This window comes from Prionailurus viverrinus, chromosome A2, assembly GCF_022837055.1.
Source record: "Prionailurus viverrinus isolate Anna chromosome A2, UM_Priviv_1.0, whole genome shotgun sequence".
Taxonomy (NCBI): domain Eukaryota; kingdom Metazoa; phylum Chordata; class Mammalia; order Carnivora; family Felidae; genus Prionailurus; species Prionailurus viverrinus.
Genome location: NC_062562.1, coordinates 23265043 through 23280980, shown reverse-complemented (window position 1 = coordinate 23280980; position 15938 = coordinate 23265043). Strand labels below are relative to the sequence as shown.

Below are 15938 nucleotides of genomic sequence, written 5' to 3'. Positions count from 1 at the left end.
TGAGAGAGACAGAATGCAGGAAGATTTAAGCAGAAAAAAAAGCAAAAACCAGCTTATCCATTTCACAACCATGAGAGATAATGACTATTAGCATTTTGGTGTCTGTCCTTCCTATTTTTATGTTTGGGGGATTTTCTTGCATATACATATGAACATCAAGAACTGTAGGGATTTTGAGATTTTTCCCTACTGGCATGTTAGCCTGGCTCTCAGTTTCATGGATTATGGTAGATGACCAGAGACTTTGAGGTCAGAAACAAAAGATTTCATTGCTCAAGGTGCAGAGAGCAGTATCAGGGTATTTATGTCAATTCTCCTATCCTCAAGTCCCAGGGAGGCAAGGCAGATGGGCCAGATGAAAAGCTGTACATGCAGTGGGTTGCATTACAAGACAACAACCCTGTGCTTATGGAATCTGAATCTTTTATAATGGCAGTTAACATGCCTGCCCTTTGCTCTGGAAGGACACACTGTTAGACAAGGGCAGTAAGCATGTCTTCCCTTTGATCCTAAGGGAGAAATTACCTCTGTCTTCTAAGGGTATTCACTATACAAACATTCTGGAAAAATTGTGAGAAAAGGTAGTGCCTTTGCTTGTAAAATGTGCAGAAATATGAGACACATGGAGAATTGCCTCCAAACAGACATTTTCACATTTTTTTTAAATCAGCATTTTAAATGCAGCATATAGCTATAAAAAATGTAGATATGCAGCATAATTTACTATCAATCTTCAATTTTCTTACTAATGATTTCTTAGGTTGTTTAGATTAAAAAAGCCTCACATGGACATTTCAATTTGGGGCAGAGTGGGGTAAAATATTGCAGTTACCTTGGGTGTGTGGTAGTTAAGTTGGAGTTGGTAGCAAATGGGCTTTCCCTGATTTGAAGGCTGTGCAGCCTCTTTGGCTTGACTTTATGTACAAATATGCACTAGCTGTGAACGGCAAGCATGTCTACTGTCTCAAGATGTTATCCAGAAGGAGACAGGCTGTGTGAAGCTGGATTTGAATGCTGCTGTTGATAGTCCAGGCTGCCCTGGCTTTCTTCTGGAAAGTGGACATATTCCCTGACATTTCTGCTGCTCATATGTCTGACTGAGCCTCCAACAGAAGCTCCTACTCCCTGCCATTAGTGGGGCCCAGAAAAGTCCATACAAATCCCTGCAGTGAAAAGGAGGAAACTCTGAGATCCAAATAATGACCATCTTATTCAAACATCTGGAGAGGGCCTGGTCTGGTGATGGGAATTAAAAAAAGACAAAATAGGATCATGACCAGGTTTTAGTCCTGGGACTTGTGTACAAAGAAAATACCCAATACAGAGGCTTTCCCGGGGCTGTGGGGTCTTATAGGGTATCTAGAATGTGGCAGGAGTGATGGAGATTGGGACAAGACTTCCTCAGTGGAAAGAAGGACTAAATGAAAGACACCAAAAGAGCCATTTTCTAGTCAGAAATAGTCCCCCAAAACTCCATGTTGAAATTTGTGACAGATGTTGCCAGAAAATTGAACTGTAAGATGGAAGGAGGCAACTGTAATACTCCTCTGAGTAAAGAATGATCAAAGATTAAGGAGTCAAAGCATTATAATTTTTCTTTCAACGTTTATTTATTTTTGGGGGGACAGAGAGAGACAGAGCATGAACGGGGGAGGGGCAGAGAGAGAGGGAGACACAGAATCGGAAACAGGCTCCAGGCTCTGAGCCATCAGCCCAGAGCCTGACGCGGGGCTCGAACTCACGGACCGCGAGATCGTGACCTGGCTGAAGTCGGATGCTCAACCGACTGCGCCACCCAGGCGCCCCAAAGCATTATAATTTTTTAAAAAATGAAAGGATTATTTGTACAATGGTATCTTCAAACATTTTTTAAAGTACAAAGTAAAATTACTTATTTCTTGAACAAATATTTTAGGCACTTACTATGTACTCAGTACTCTTCTAGAAGCCAGAGTGCACAAGATAGATGAGGTTCCAATATCATGGACTGTCAAGTCTGGATAACAAATAATAGATATCTAAGACCTATCTATCTATCTATCTATCTGTCTGTCTATTTATTTAAGAGGGGAATGGGGAGGGGCAGAGAGAGAGGGAGAGAGAGAATCCCATCATGGAGATTGCATGGAGCCTAAGATGGCACAGTCCCTCAACCCTGAGATCATGACCTGAGCTGAAATCAAGAGTCAGACACTTAACTGACTGAACCACCCAGGCATCCCTCTAAGATCCTTTTAAATAACCGAGAGTTATAGGAAGAAAAAGTGTAATGTGACAGACCAGTGGCTTGGGCACAAAGTGAAAGGTAGGGAGACATTGCTAGGGAAAGTGGCTGGCGAGAGCTTTTCTGAGGAAAATACATATCATTTGAGACCTGAAGGGTAAGGACCTGTGTGAGGTGAGGGCATTCCTGTCAGAGGGTATGGCAAAGGCAAAGCTTATGAGGTGAGGACAAATATAACATTTTCAAGGACAAGAAAGAGTTCAGGCACAAAATGAGCTGGAGCCTAATGAATGCAGAAGGAGAAGGGGCACAAGATGACCTCAGAGAGGTGGTTAGGGCCAGTTGGTGTAATGAGTCACAGGCATCGGTAAAGGGTCTGATTTCAAGTCTAGTGGATTTTGCAAGCAACATAATGGTGGAATCCATATTTATAATGTTTTTAAAGATGACCCGTCTTTGTTCCACATAGACCAGTGGTCTTTGTTCCTCGGAGACTAGTGGGCTGCAGGAGTAGATGCTAGTGGTTGGGAGTGGTTTGGTAGCAGTAGATCAGTTTAGATAAGGAATGTCTCGTGGAGTAAAACCTACTGAAGTTGTTGATGGATCATCTCTGAGTGGAGAAGAGAGGGAAGAAATCAAGGATGACTTCTAGGTTTGGAGCTTGGGTTACTCAGTAGATGGTGGTGTAATTACTAGGTAAGGAAGACTGAGGAGGGAATGGTTTTTGGTGGAATGGCATGAAAGCATCATTAATTACATTGAAAATGGAAAGGATACCCTACTAAATATGTCTGCCTGCCTTCAAAAGAAAATCTTGCATGAAAAAAATATATTGATTTTTAAATTGCTGCCCAGTTTTGTTGGATTGTCTTGGAGTACCTAGAACTTTACTTGGCAGATGGGTAGATGGATGGATGGGTGGGTGGATGGATGAATGGCTGCATCCATTAAAGTACCCTAGAAGTGAGTGTTCAGATTGACTCCCTCCATTTCTAATTTGCAGCTTTGTCTATGAAGCCAGTGAAAGATGGCTCCTTCAGAGGAAGCAATGCATGGGTCTCAGGGATTCTGACCCAAATTACTTTGTCCATTCTGAGAATCAAAGAGTTACTTTGTCTTTAATTCCTTCCTATTAAGACAGTGCTCTATGGTTCATTTCAACTATAAATGACAAGGTTTTTTTTTTACATTTCATAAAAATGATCACAATAATCTTTATTTTACCAGACAAGAAGCACTGCTTGCAGCAATCAGTGAAAAAGATGCAAATATTGCCTTGCTGGAATTGTCTGCTTCCAAAAAGAAAAAGACACAGGAAGAAGTCATGGCTCTCAAGCGGGAAAAAGATCGACTCGTGCATCAGTTAAAGCAGCAGGTGGGGCCTCCTGCACAAAAGGTGTGTCTTGCTGGGTTTGGGGCCTTGCGTGCTTTCTCTGGGTTTAGCTACTCTTCATTCTCCCATGTCCATCCTGCAGGCTCAAGCAGCTAAAACCAGGTAGGAATGAATTGGCCCGAGTTGTTGCTAGAACATCATTTTACTGCTTTTCTGTGTTTATGTGCATGTGCCTGGGCTTGTGTGGTTTGCAGCCAGTGCTGTTTTCCTTTCTTTTGTATTAGCATCATCTTCCCAGATATAACTCTCAGGTCTCTTCCTTCCAGTGGACTTTGTATGACTTCTCACTAAATCGTAGAAACTACTAATTAAATTCTGGGCACCTTCTTTCCCATTGGAAATGTTACCTTCTGTCTTGCTTACTTTCTGGGCCCCATCAATAACTCTCCTCATCCAGTTCTTTAGATTTCTTTCTCTCCATACTTCCAACTTTGGTTCTTCAGCTAGTTCTTTCAGGACCTTTTAGCTAAGGAATATTCCCCAGCCCCTAGCACCGCCAGACTATGCTTGGAGACCTCCCCAGCCATTATTTAGTTAACATCCTTTTTTATCACCTATTTACTCAATTATCCATTTATTCCTCCTCTCTAGGCCACTGTATTTCTTCTGAGGGAAAAGGAAGGAGGGAGAAAGTCTTGTGCACAAAGTTCTTTTCTTTTTGGAGGGTTTTCTGTGAGTGGCTTAAATAGACATAATTGCACTTGAAGTGTACTGCGAAATAATTCCTGAAATCTTCAGACATTAGTTCTTCTCCATATATAATTTAGGAACTTTTGGAAGCAGTGGTTAAAGATATTCACTTGGACTCTAACTTCATTATAAAACCAATTCAGCAGATATTATGGCTCAGTGGTCTGTGGTCTCACAAGGTGGCTGTCACATCTTAGCTTGGGCCACATGTGGCTCTGAAGCTCTGTAAATGCCACATGGTACCACATGGAGTGTGTCCACATCAATTTCAGCCCCGAGGGCTGGCTCTCTGCCTGCTAGGGTGTTCTGGGCCAGTGTGCAAGGTGACTGGAAGGGAAGCCCAAAGAAATAAGACCCTTCCTCTCGCAACGGGGCCAACTCTTGGAAGGAAAAGGCATCCTTTGGCCGTGAAACAGAGTCCATTTCTCATAGGGCTGCCTTGCTGAGGGAGAGAGACCACCGCCATGCCTGGGTGCCCTCTCCTGCAGAGGCACCCAGTCACTGCCAGACATTGGGGTCATTCCATAGAGCAGCATGCCTTGCTAGTGCTGGCCCCGGGGGTCGGGAACCGCTTACATCTGACCTCTTTGTTTGGAGCTGTGCATCTTCTACACTGGGTTTTCCACCCACCTGGCCACAGAAAGTCAAGACAAGCCCCCTTCTTTGCTTTCTCCTAACTCCTTCCCTGTGAGCCCTGCTCCCTCCCCTCCTGCACCTAACCATTGTAGCTTTCTCCCACAGGTATATAGACCTAGGAAACAGCCCCTGAGCTCGAATATACCATGCACTTGTGATGCTGGCTACAGCCCAGATATTACGGCCAAGTACCACGGGTCCAGCTACGATGCATACATGATCCAAAGGTCTCAGGTCAGTCAGCAGCTAAGGAGACACTCGACCCCACCATGGGGGGGGTGGGGGTACATAACAGCTACATCCTACCTTGCCCTTTATCTCTTTTTATGATTGCTAGTACTTGGTGGCCAAAAAGTCTGAGACCATAGATGATAGCATTATATCTTGATTTGTAAAGTGATTTAATTTATTATGTATTTGTCAAAGGTTCCAGATTTGGTGGCTACCCGATGGGGCCAGCTCTTCTGGCTACCCAGTGGAGCCAGCCAGAGGCCTCGCTGTCAGGCATAGTGGATTATATTTTCCTTTCTGTCTCCTAGATACCTTGCTCCTCAAACCCCCCTCTATTTTTCCAATAAGGAATTTTTTAAGGCTATTTTTTTCTCAGCATCATGAAAATGCACTCCTGGATTCCAGGAAGGATTGAGTGTAGCCCTTCAATTTGCTCCTGGGAAACTGCACAAAGCCTTCATTATTCACGACGGGCTTGGTTTTGGGTATCATGGGGCACATTTGGGAAACCCCAGCCATGCAGAGTTAGGCTCCAGCCTGAACTAAGGCAGGGTCTGAAGGGCTATTGTGGAAAAAGAGGCAGAAGGAGAAGGATGGGATCCTTGATGATTTAGATTTGAAATCCTTCCCCACACCCTACAGGCAACAGAGAAAAAAAAAGCACGTGAATTGATGTACCCTTGTTGTAAATGATATGATCCTAAGGATAATGATTCATTGGCTTGGAAAAGCACCCCCTTTGTATTGAGTGTTTGCTCTGTGCCAGGGTGCATATCCAGTGTCCCTCAGGGGCTTTGTCCCACTGTCCTCACAGCAGCCCTGTGGTGTGGGTGGCAGGATTGCCTCCCTTTTCCAGGGAGTGTAGCTGAGACTCAGAGTGTGGAATAACCAGCCTAAAGCACAAAGCTTGTAAGCAATAGGGCTTGGATCTGAGATAGTCCACCTGAGTCTACACATGCCCCACCAGATTGAGGCTCAGAAAGGAATTCAGAGTGACAAGCGGGAGGGTATTCTAGAACCTGTGAGGTCCCCTTATCTTTGTAAGCTTGAAGTAGATGCCAAAGTATCCATTTAAGAATGTTCTCTGGCTATTCATAAGGAGTGGGTTCTGCCTAGAGCTCTTAGGCTTAGGCTATTTGATCATACCAATACTTCCTAATACTTCTGAGTTCTCCCCACATGCCAGGCATGGCTGTAAAGGCTTTGCATACACTGACTCATCAGCTCCCAATGAAACTGAAGCACTGATACTCTTATAGGAGAAGGAACCAAAAGTCCAGAGAGGTTTGGTGCCTTGCCCAGGCTTTACAGCTGCACATTCCATGATGCTTGAAAAGACCCTTTACCATACAACCAGTAACTGAATTGTTAGTACCATCTAGAGTTGGACTGCTTGGGATGACTCTTGTCTGAGTACTTGTTAGCTGTGTGATCATGGGAAAAATACTAAACCTTTATGAGCCTCAGTTTCCTTGTCTGTAAACTGGGCTAATAACCTAATTCAAAGTATTGTGAGTATAAGGTATATAAAGAGCTCTGCATATGCTTGGCACATAATAGGTACTGTATATGTGTGAGCTTCTATTACTACTGCTACTATTAATTGATTTTATCACTACCATCCTCAAAGGTAGCTTGATTTTGATTTCATTGTTGATATTTTTCACAAGCCTGGGAGTCATAACTGGTTGAGACACTCTTGAACTGTAGGAGAAAGAGCTGTAGACATTAGCACTTAGGCCTTCTTGGTATCCCTCCCTTGAAGCCCAAGCACTTGGGAGCAGTGGGGAGACATGTCAGGAACAGTAGACCTCAACTCCCAGTGTGCACCAAAGAGGCTCACACTGCTTATTAAATTTGCTTGGTTAGTGTATGCAGTCCACATAGAGTCAATCAGACAGGGTACCCCTGGGAGAGTGAGTCTCAGACCTCAGCTGTCATCACCTGCATGAGTGACTTGGGAGGGCAGAGCTCTTTCAGATGCCTGGGCCAACGGGAGGGGAAGGCCTTTGGTTCATCTGCCTGATGTTCTGTGAGGATACTGAGGCAGACTGGCTCATGAGAGATGCCACCCCTTCAGGCTGCCTTCTGCTCAGCTCATCTCATGCAGAAGGTTTCTCTACTGCCCATGACATTCCCAGTGACTGAACATCAGTAGTTCATTTAACAATCCCCACAGTTATTGCACTTTGCCAAGCACATAGTACCCACTCAATAAATATTTGTTTTGTGAATGAATGGATGACACATGCCAGGCTCTATCAAGTGCTTTATGTAAATATAAGTTTACAAACATTATCTCACTTTTTCCTCATAATCCACCAACCAACATATTGCATATCTGCTATGTGCCAGGCTCTCAGACGGGTGCTGGGTATTCATCCACAACAGAAATTTTATCTGCCCCAGTGAGAAGAGCATCATTCTTATTTTTGAGTTGATCAAATCAAGGCTCCGAGAGACCACATGACTCAACTACCATACCTATGCATATCACACATACCTGGTAGTGCAGGGTTGGGCTCCTAAGACATAGCAGTGCTGACACTTTGCTCTTAGCTAGGCTCAATACTGCATCTCTAAAGCCATGGATTAGCTCCCACACCTCACAGATATTGTCCGAGGAATCGAGTTCCAATGCCTCAGCTTATGGAGAGGCCACATGCTATGTTGGAATTCAACTCAACAATATTCATTGAGTACCTTCCCTGTGTTAGAATGCTAGGCACTTTTGGAATATGTCAGTGACCAAAATAAAGACCCCCTTCCTCGTGGGGCATATGTTTTAATGTTGGAGTGGGGGGCAGGTGGGAGAAAAGCAATAAACTATGAATGTAATAAATAAGTAAATCATATGGTAAAAAAAGAAAAATGTAGACCAGTATAAGGAGAACAGGAGTGTCAGGGAAGGATTGAGGACAAGGTGACAATGTAAAATAGGGTAGACAGATGGGCCTCAATGAGAAGAAGACATTTGAGCAAAGACTTGAAGGAGGTGAGAGAGTGCGCTTTTACACATCTAGGGGAAGAGTGTTTTGGTGGAGGGAACAGCCTGCACACAGCTCTAAGGCAGGAACATGCTGGTGTGTTTGGGAAAGAACAGGGAAGCCAGTGTGGCTGGAGTGGAGCAGACAAGGAGATGAAGAGGTGAGCTGTCAGCACAGTGACTGAGTGAGGATAGGATGTGTAGAACTCTGCAGGATCTGCTAAGAGTGGTACATTCTGAAGCAGAAGTTCTCTGCAGTTACCAAACAAAATACATTAGTCATGCAACTCCAGAGCAGGGAGGGCTCTCAGACCACTCAGCATGACCTGTCTCAGTCTGCCCTCCTGAGCCCACTCTCCAGATCTCTGCCTTCAGCTTCTAAGGAGTCCCAGGGCTTAGCCTGCATTTTTAAAAATCATTGCCACTTCCATTAAAGCCGTGAAGAACTAATGCCAGAATTTGTTTGTCATGGCTGGTGAGATTTTTGAGTAGGAAGAGGATCCTTTGACAAAATACTCTCCCTGACTTTCGGGCAGTCTCCACGATAATACCGCTGGAGTCCAAATCTTACACTCTCTTTTCTGTGAGGAGGCAGGCAGGTGTTCAGTAATGGCTTAGATGGCTGTGCCTAGGAAAAGTGCAGCCAGCCTCCAGGCCAGGGCAGAGATTCTCAAACCTCAGTGGGCAAAAATATGATCTTTTCTAAAGATAAATCTCATGATACACTCATCACTCTCCAGCCCTTACTGCTGAAACGTCTTCCCTGGCTTCCTTTACTGCTGGTATAAAGACAAATTCAAACCAATGGGCCTTGTACATGCAATGCAATCCCCTCTGCCTGGAATACATTTCCGTCTTTTCCTCACCTAGTTAATGCACATTCACCCATTCACTCTCAATCCAAGATCAGGGAAACCTGGGATTTTCTCAATTGTATCAAATCTCCAGTTTGACAATCCTGTAGAATGTAGACATCACTTAATTGCACTGTAGCAGATGCAACTTTGTATTTATTTTTGTGATTATTTGAATAGTAACTATCTATCCTGCTAGTTTATGAATTTGTGTTTTTGTGATTATTTGAATAGTAACTATCTACCCTGCTAGTTATGAGCACTGAGAATGTGATCCTGTGACCTTTTTTGCTGACCATTTATCTCCAGGCCTAGCCCAATTGCTAGGACATAGTGGGCATTCAGCAAATATTTGTTGAAGGTATAAGTAAATGAGTGAGTGAGTGAATTGCCAGGGCAGCTTATTTAAAAAAAAGAGACATTATTGGTCAATCATGACTTTAGACAAAACTTAGCCTATGATTCTTCTCACCGCAGTATTCCAGGCTGCCACCAAGTATAGGAGCTGGTAGAAGAGATGAGTCTTGGGGCGCCTGGTTGGCTCAGTCGGTTAAGCGTCCGACTTCGGCTCAGGTCATGATCTTCCGGTCCGTGAATTCGAGCCCCGCGTCGGGCTCTGTGCTGACAGCTCAGAGCCTGGAACCTGTTTCAGATTCTATGTCTCCCTCTGTCTCTGACCCTCCCCTGTTCATGCTCTGTCTCTCTCTGTCTCAAAAATAAATGAACGTTAAAAAAAAAAGAGATGAGACTTGTTTGCCATGATGACCACAGAATGGTGTCATGTTTTTTTTCCTGCCATGTTGCAGTGTGCTTTGTAGAGATGCCTTTTCCCATACTTGAATTATTTGCAATGGTGGCCATTTTGACCCTTTCCTCTGAATCTTCCTTTTCACTGTATTTTAGTTCAAATCTCTTCTAAATTTGGGGGTTCTTCTTGTCACTGAGCTTCCAAATGTGGTAAAGGTGACTTGTTGTTATGAAGGGAGCGCCTCTACTTCATCCCCGAGAATTTCTGAGTGTCATAAATCAGTTTGCCTAGAAATATCTAAACTCCTGTTAAACATCTGTCAAGAGAGCCAGAAAAGGTGATATGAAATGAGTCCAGAAATTCCACCTATGCTTAACAACAAAAGAATCTTTATGACGCTCTTCAGGTGTTGACATTTGGGTTGGTTCTAGGCTGAGTAAGGTATAAAGCTAAGACAGCAGTACAAATTAACTTTCTGTTGGCATTAAAAAAGATAAAGGATTAATCATAGCTTGGTAGTAGATATAGGTCTATCTAACTTTTGTATTCTTCCCAATTGCATTTCTTCATAAGCACACACCTCTGACGCTTTTACTATACCTCTTTTTTTAAAAATGTGGCTTCCAGATTTTTGCAGTTTTGGGAGAAAGTCTCGATTGGGAATGAGTTAAGTTTTTTGGTTTTTTTGGTTTTGGGCTTTTTGTTCTTTCCGTGGGGAGACTAGTTCTAAAAATATTATTAAAAATAATAATTTTTCTTTCTTTTGTGTTTTGGATCAATTCTCTCCCTAATTCTTTTTCTCCACCCTTGAAAAAAAGACTGACATCAAAATAATTAATTCTGAAATCATTGGATTTTTTTTGCTGCTAAGGGGTTTTTGAAGAAAGCTTAAAACTAAATCTTACCCCCTAAGCCTTATTCCCAAATGCTCCCCTGTGTGCTGAAGTAGTGATATGCACATCCTTGATGAAAATGCCTTCTTAAAATGAGGGCCAGACACTATTGTTTAGCTAAAATTAGAACCAGCTTATTTCTCAGAACTGGTTAGAATACTTCTGTGATCAGAGATAAATTGTGCTTTGTTTTCGTTTCGCTTTCCTACCAGTTCTGGGCACTGCTTTTGGCTACCAAAACATACTGGGCATTTGGGAGCAGGGAGACTTTAGGACCAGGAGAGACTAGTCCAGGTCAACATTCTGAAGGCAACGCTAAGTCTGCACAGTGTATCTGTTTAGGCAGTTTTTCCCCCTCCTGTGTGTTGTTCAAAAGTTGGTAAGACTCATCTCTAAGAATTAGCCAAATAGGTGTGGCCAAGAATGGGAGAAGGCAGAGGTTGCCCTGGAAAGTGTTCAGGAAAGCTGGTTGTAAGGATGGAATCCTAGTCAAAATTGGATGTTGGCAGAGACAGAACCATCCTGTCAGGAACAGTGGGAAGCACCTGAGTGAGATGGTTGGTCAGGCGTTTCTTTCCTTCTCTGCTTGAGGCCGTACATGGTTTTACTTCATATTTACACTTCCATTGCATTGTATGTAGATGACTTTTAATTATACTTTATGGTTCAGAAGGTGAGCACAATTAAACAGCAGTGGAGGAACTGTATGCAGTAGGGTTCCCATAGCCCTGTGTTTTGGTTGGATGAGCTCCAGAAAAGCTTGATTTGATCCCAGCATTGTAATGCATCACAGACTTGCCCCAGATCAAATTGCTGAAATGCAAATGCATTGGTTTTCACTGCAGACTCACTTTGGGTTAAGCTGTTCATGTCCCACTGGTAGAGTCTAGGCACATCTCTATTTATAATTGATTTCAATGCAAAGTATCTTTACAGTATGTTCTAGAGAACCCCCTTTTAAAAAAGAAATACCCAGATCCCTCTTTGATAGGCCAAGGACAGGGCATTCTCAAGGAGGTAAAACCTTTCAGTGTTACTGAAAAGCTTCCTCTTAGTACCAAGTAGTTGGTCAGGACACTAGTCTGCTCTCTTAGCCTGGACATTCCCTAATCTAAATAGCTTATGCTTCAGCTCCAGTACTCAGGGAATCCATTCAGTTGGCCACTTGCAACACACACTACCACTCAGATTGTGGAGGAAAAGATTTTCTCAGCGATTCCACGAGTTTCTCAAATCTCTTTTAGGAGGGCTTTTTACCAGAGCTTCAAGTGGACTCTGATGGTCTACTTTCTGAGTCTTTCATTTGAATAAAGCCATAGTATAAAAACCACTTTAGTTCCCCTACAGGAGAGACTCTGTTTGCCCTTGAGCCTTGGTTTTTTATCTTCTGTACCACTAGGCAGATGTTAGCTTAAGAAACAGATAACAGGGAAAATTCCTATTTTTTTGGTGCAGATGTGTTACAGACATTCAAAAATCTGCTTGCTGGAGAGGTAGGGAATGCTTCCTACAGAAGTAGAAATTCCTATTTTATGATTGGCAGTCCATAGCCTCTCTTTTTTTGTGACTGATACCTATCCATGATACTTTCTCTGAAGTATTTAAGGATTTTAGTGTAAAAATTGCTAGTGTTAGAAAAGCTTGATCTTTACTTTCTTAACATACCTTTTTAAGTAGAAAAACTTGAAAAGACCAACTTCATCAGTGTGTTCCCTGCTTTTAGAAATACATAAAGGGAGGGATGGGTCTGACTTTTAAGTTTCTGAGTGATTTTCCAACTTTGCTTCAGTAATTTCAAGCACCCCCTGCAGTATCTAGCAGTTGGCAGAGCATATTAGAATAACAGGCTTAGCTGAAGGTGACCGAAACAGAGAATAGCATACAAATGCCAAGAAGATCTCTCACGCGCTGTCTCCTTTTTTTTATTCAAATTTCACATCTGTGCTCTATTTTTAAACATTTATTCTTTAAGTGATAACGCATGTTTTACCAAGCCTCTTATTGGATTAGACATGTTTGAAATCCCCCCAATTTTAACCTGTTCATTACTGCCTCCAAGAACATTTCAGATCCACCACCAAAGCACAGAGTATATACAGGGGAAGTTCCCAAGATGTCGGCCACCAGGAAACCATTGTATTTTGGGAAAGCCTGGATCCAGCTGTTGCACTGGGTAGATTGGTGGGGAGGATCTTAGACTGACATTGCTTCAAGAGAACTTTAAGTGTGGCTATAATGTGTGCATCATTCTTGCTCTTCATGACAGTTTTTCTATTCACCTTTTAGAGTGGGAGAAACTAACGGTTTTTGAACTCTTGCTATATACCTGGCACTGGGCTGGGGATTTTAAATATATTATCTCCATTGATCTTCACAACTCTGAAAACTGGGTGTTAGTAATCCCATTTTAGAGATAAGGAAATCAAGGTCCAGCAACCGGGTGAAGATGCCACAACTGAGGAAGGAGCCTCATTCCACAGCTCTTCCATTCTCTTCTCAGCACACGTCCCCAAGTTGCTGCCATAACTCATTAGGCCATAGCCCCCCCACACACACACCCCAGCGAAGGGGCTAACAAGTTGCATAAAAAGAAGGCTTTATCCTGTGACCCTGAGCACCACTCCTAGCTCCTCCCTCTGGTCCCAGCCGGCTCCTGTGCTGACCTGAGGTCACATGTGCAGGCTGGGGAGGGTGACTTATCTCTTCCTGCATCACCAGGCGGCCCCCTTCACCCACTGCCAGGGGGAGGGGTTGCTACAGCCTTGATCAGGTGTGCCGCATTTTCTGCTTTCCTATGTGAGATGTTGGCACTTGCTTCTTGCAGCCTTTGTGTTTCATTCTCAAGATATCTGCTTGGAAGCCTTTTTCCCTTCTGTTTTCCATTTTCTTCTTCATCATTTCACGTATAAAACAGGTTTCTCCTGGTCTCTTTTCTCTCCCTCCTTTCCTTCCTCTCATCGTATAATTAAAAGTCCTTCCAGGCTGTCTTCACCTTATCATTTCACATGAATTGAAAAAAGATCTGACTTCCTGCCCTTGTGTCTTCCTGATGCTGAATTTCAAAATGAAAGAAAAGTCCTTTTTCCTGCTCCCTTTTTGTTCACATTGCCCCTTACATAACTATGTTTAAATCACACTGGTTTTGTCATAAACAGTATTGGTGTGCATACTGTGTTTGCCCTTTTCTGGCTTCAGAATTTCCTCTTTTAGGCTTTTTCAAATAACACTTTAACAGGAAAGGGAATTTTCACCCTCCACTCTCATGATTGCAGAAAGACCATTATCAAATGCAACATTTAACATTTCCAGTAGTTTATCTTTTCTCTTACTTAACTGCATATTCTTTTTGGGAAGATGCCACTTTTTTTTCATTCTCTGCAACATGCTACTAAAGACAGAGTTAAAACTTCCAGGATCTCTCATGTGTACTATTTTTAAAAATCTTAACCCATAATAATGCACAGTATTAAAAAGTAATAAGGATTTGATTTTGTAACCACCCTTATTATCTAAATGATACTTTTCCATAGTTGGAAGCATATAAATAAATGTTTTATCATAAAAATGATATATGCTCTTTATAGAAACTTAGAAAAATGTAAATAAGAATCTAAAATCACCCATAATCCAGCCATTCAGAAATAACTGTCATTAAGATTTATGGTTTCCAACATTCCATTGTCTACATACATATTTGAACGAAGACATGACATACTACATAATAAAGTTTTTTTAGCCTTATAAACATTTAATGTTGTACATTTTCCCATGTCCTTAAAAGCCTTCAAAAACATATATCTTGGTTGTATGATTTCCATCATTGCCATACTTAATTTTATTATTCTCTTGTTGGGTTTTCAATTTGTTTCTAGTTTTTCACTTTTATAATCATACTTGATGAACATCTCAGTATATAAATCTTTTTTTTTCTGTTATTTGTCTTAAGATTAGTGCCCAAAAGTTGAAATAGTAGTTATAGTTGTTTGAAGGATTTTAAAGAATTAAGAAATAGCTGTCTCCTACAAAATCCAAACATTTCTAAGTTTTTACAAAACTGTCAGTTATTTGTGTTAAGTTTGTCAAATCCACACTCTGATGACATGCCAATCATAGATTCGGAGCAGAATATTACTCTGAGTAGTGCAAGTGGCCAGTATACAGAGAGGGAGAGGCAGAGGGAGATTTTTAAAACTTCTTAGGGGAGTAGGTATGGGAAGAAGTAGGCAATTCATTCAGCAAATCTTACTGAGCACATACTATGTGCCAGACACTGTTCTGGACACTGGGGACACCATAATGAGCAAAGCACAAAACTCCCTACCCCTAGAGAGCTTGTATTCTAGCAGAGGACACAAACAAGAAACAAAATAAAGACATCACATATATGCCATGTTAAATAACAATCAATGGTGTGGGGGGAAAATAAAGATGGTGTTCTATGAGGTGTGTGGAGGGTGACTTTGAATAGGGTGTTCTCAGGACATGTGAAAGGGTCCTGTTGAACAAGTATGTGCAAGGAGGTGGGGGGTGGAGGTGAGTCATGTGGAGTCACGTGGAGGGAGGGAGTCCCCAGAGGGGACAGACTACAGCCAGGAGAGTTGGAATCTATTCTTCTCAGGTTGGAGCCTGAAGTGCAGTTGCTGAGTTGACAAGGTGGGGGAGCCAGAACCCCACAACACCAATGTTTAGATGAGATTATTTTTTAAAAATACATACACAACAACCAAAACCCCACTCTCTTATCTTTGCCCTGATACGGTCATCGGGAAATGCCTGTTAGACATAGCCAGCAAATCTGTGTTCAGGTGATCTTTGATACAGTCTGGAAATGGAATTGTGCAAAGAGGTTAATAAATTCAGATTGGACCGAAAGGCTGTCATTTTAGGGAACAATGAAAATCGGCTGAACAAGAATGACAGCTCAGAAGGTTGTAATCCAGGGTAGTTCTTATGCCCCAGAAACCTCTGATTAACTGGTCATCTTGAGGCTGGTTTATTTCCTCTCTCTTATGGCCCAGCACACCTAGAATTACGAACACAGCTCAGAAGCCAACCACTTCCTACTATGGGCTGCCTTGGATGTGCCAATGCCTCTTTGGATGCTCAGGTAGAAAGCAGGTGTGTAGGTCACAAGGCCAGGAAGTTTCTGTTATCAGTTTTCTTGGATTTGGGGCGCCAGTGCTCTCTGAGATATCTGACAGCAAGCAGCCATCTAGAAAGTATTTAAACACAAGACACAAAAGACACCTCAGCAGGTAGTAGAAGGTGCAAGATCTGAGAATG

General features: G+C 42.4%; 1 protein-coding gene across 1 annotated transcript in view; it reads left to right on the top strand.

The window, feature by feature from the left end:
• The window catches only part of ERC2 (ELKS/RAB6-interacting/CAST family member 2), an 887162-nt gene that overhangs the window by 664268 nt on the left and 206956 nt on the right, over positions 1–15938 (top strand). The window contains exon 14 of the mRNA XM_047850845.1: positions 3452–3599. Coding sequence (XP_047706801.1) covers positions 3452–3599 — 148 coding nt within the window. The remainder of the gene's footprint in view (positions 1–3451; positions 3600–15938) is intronic.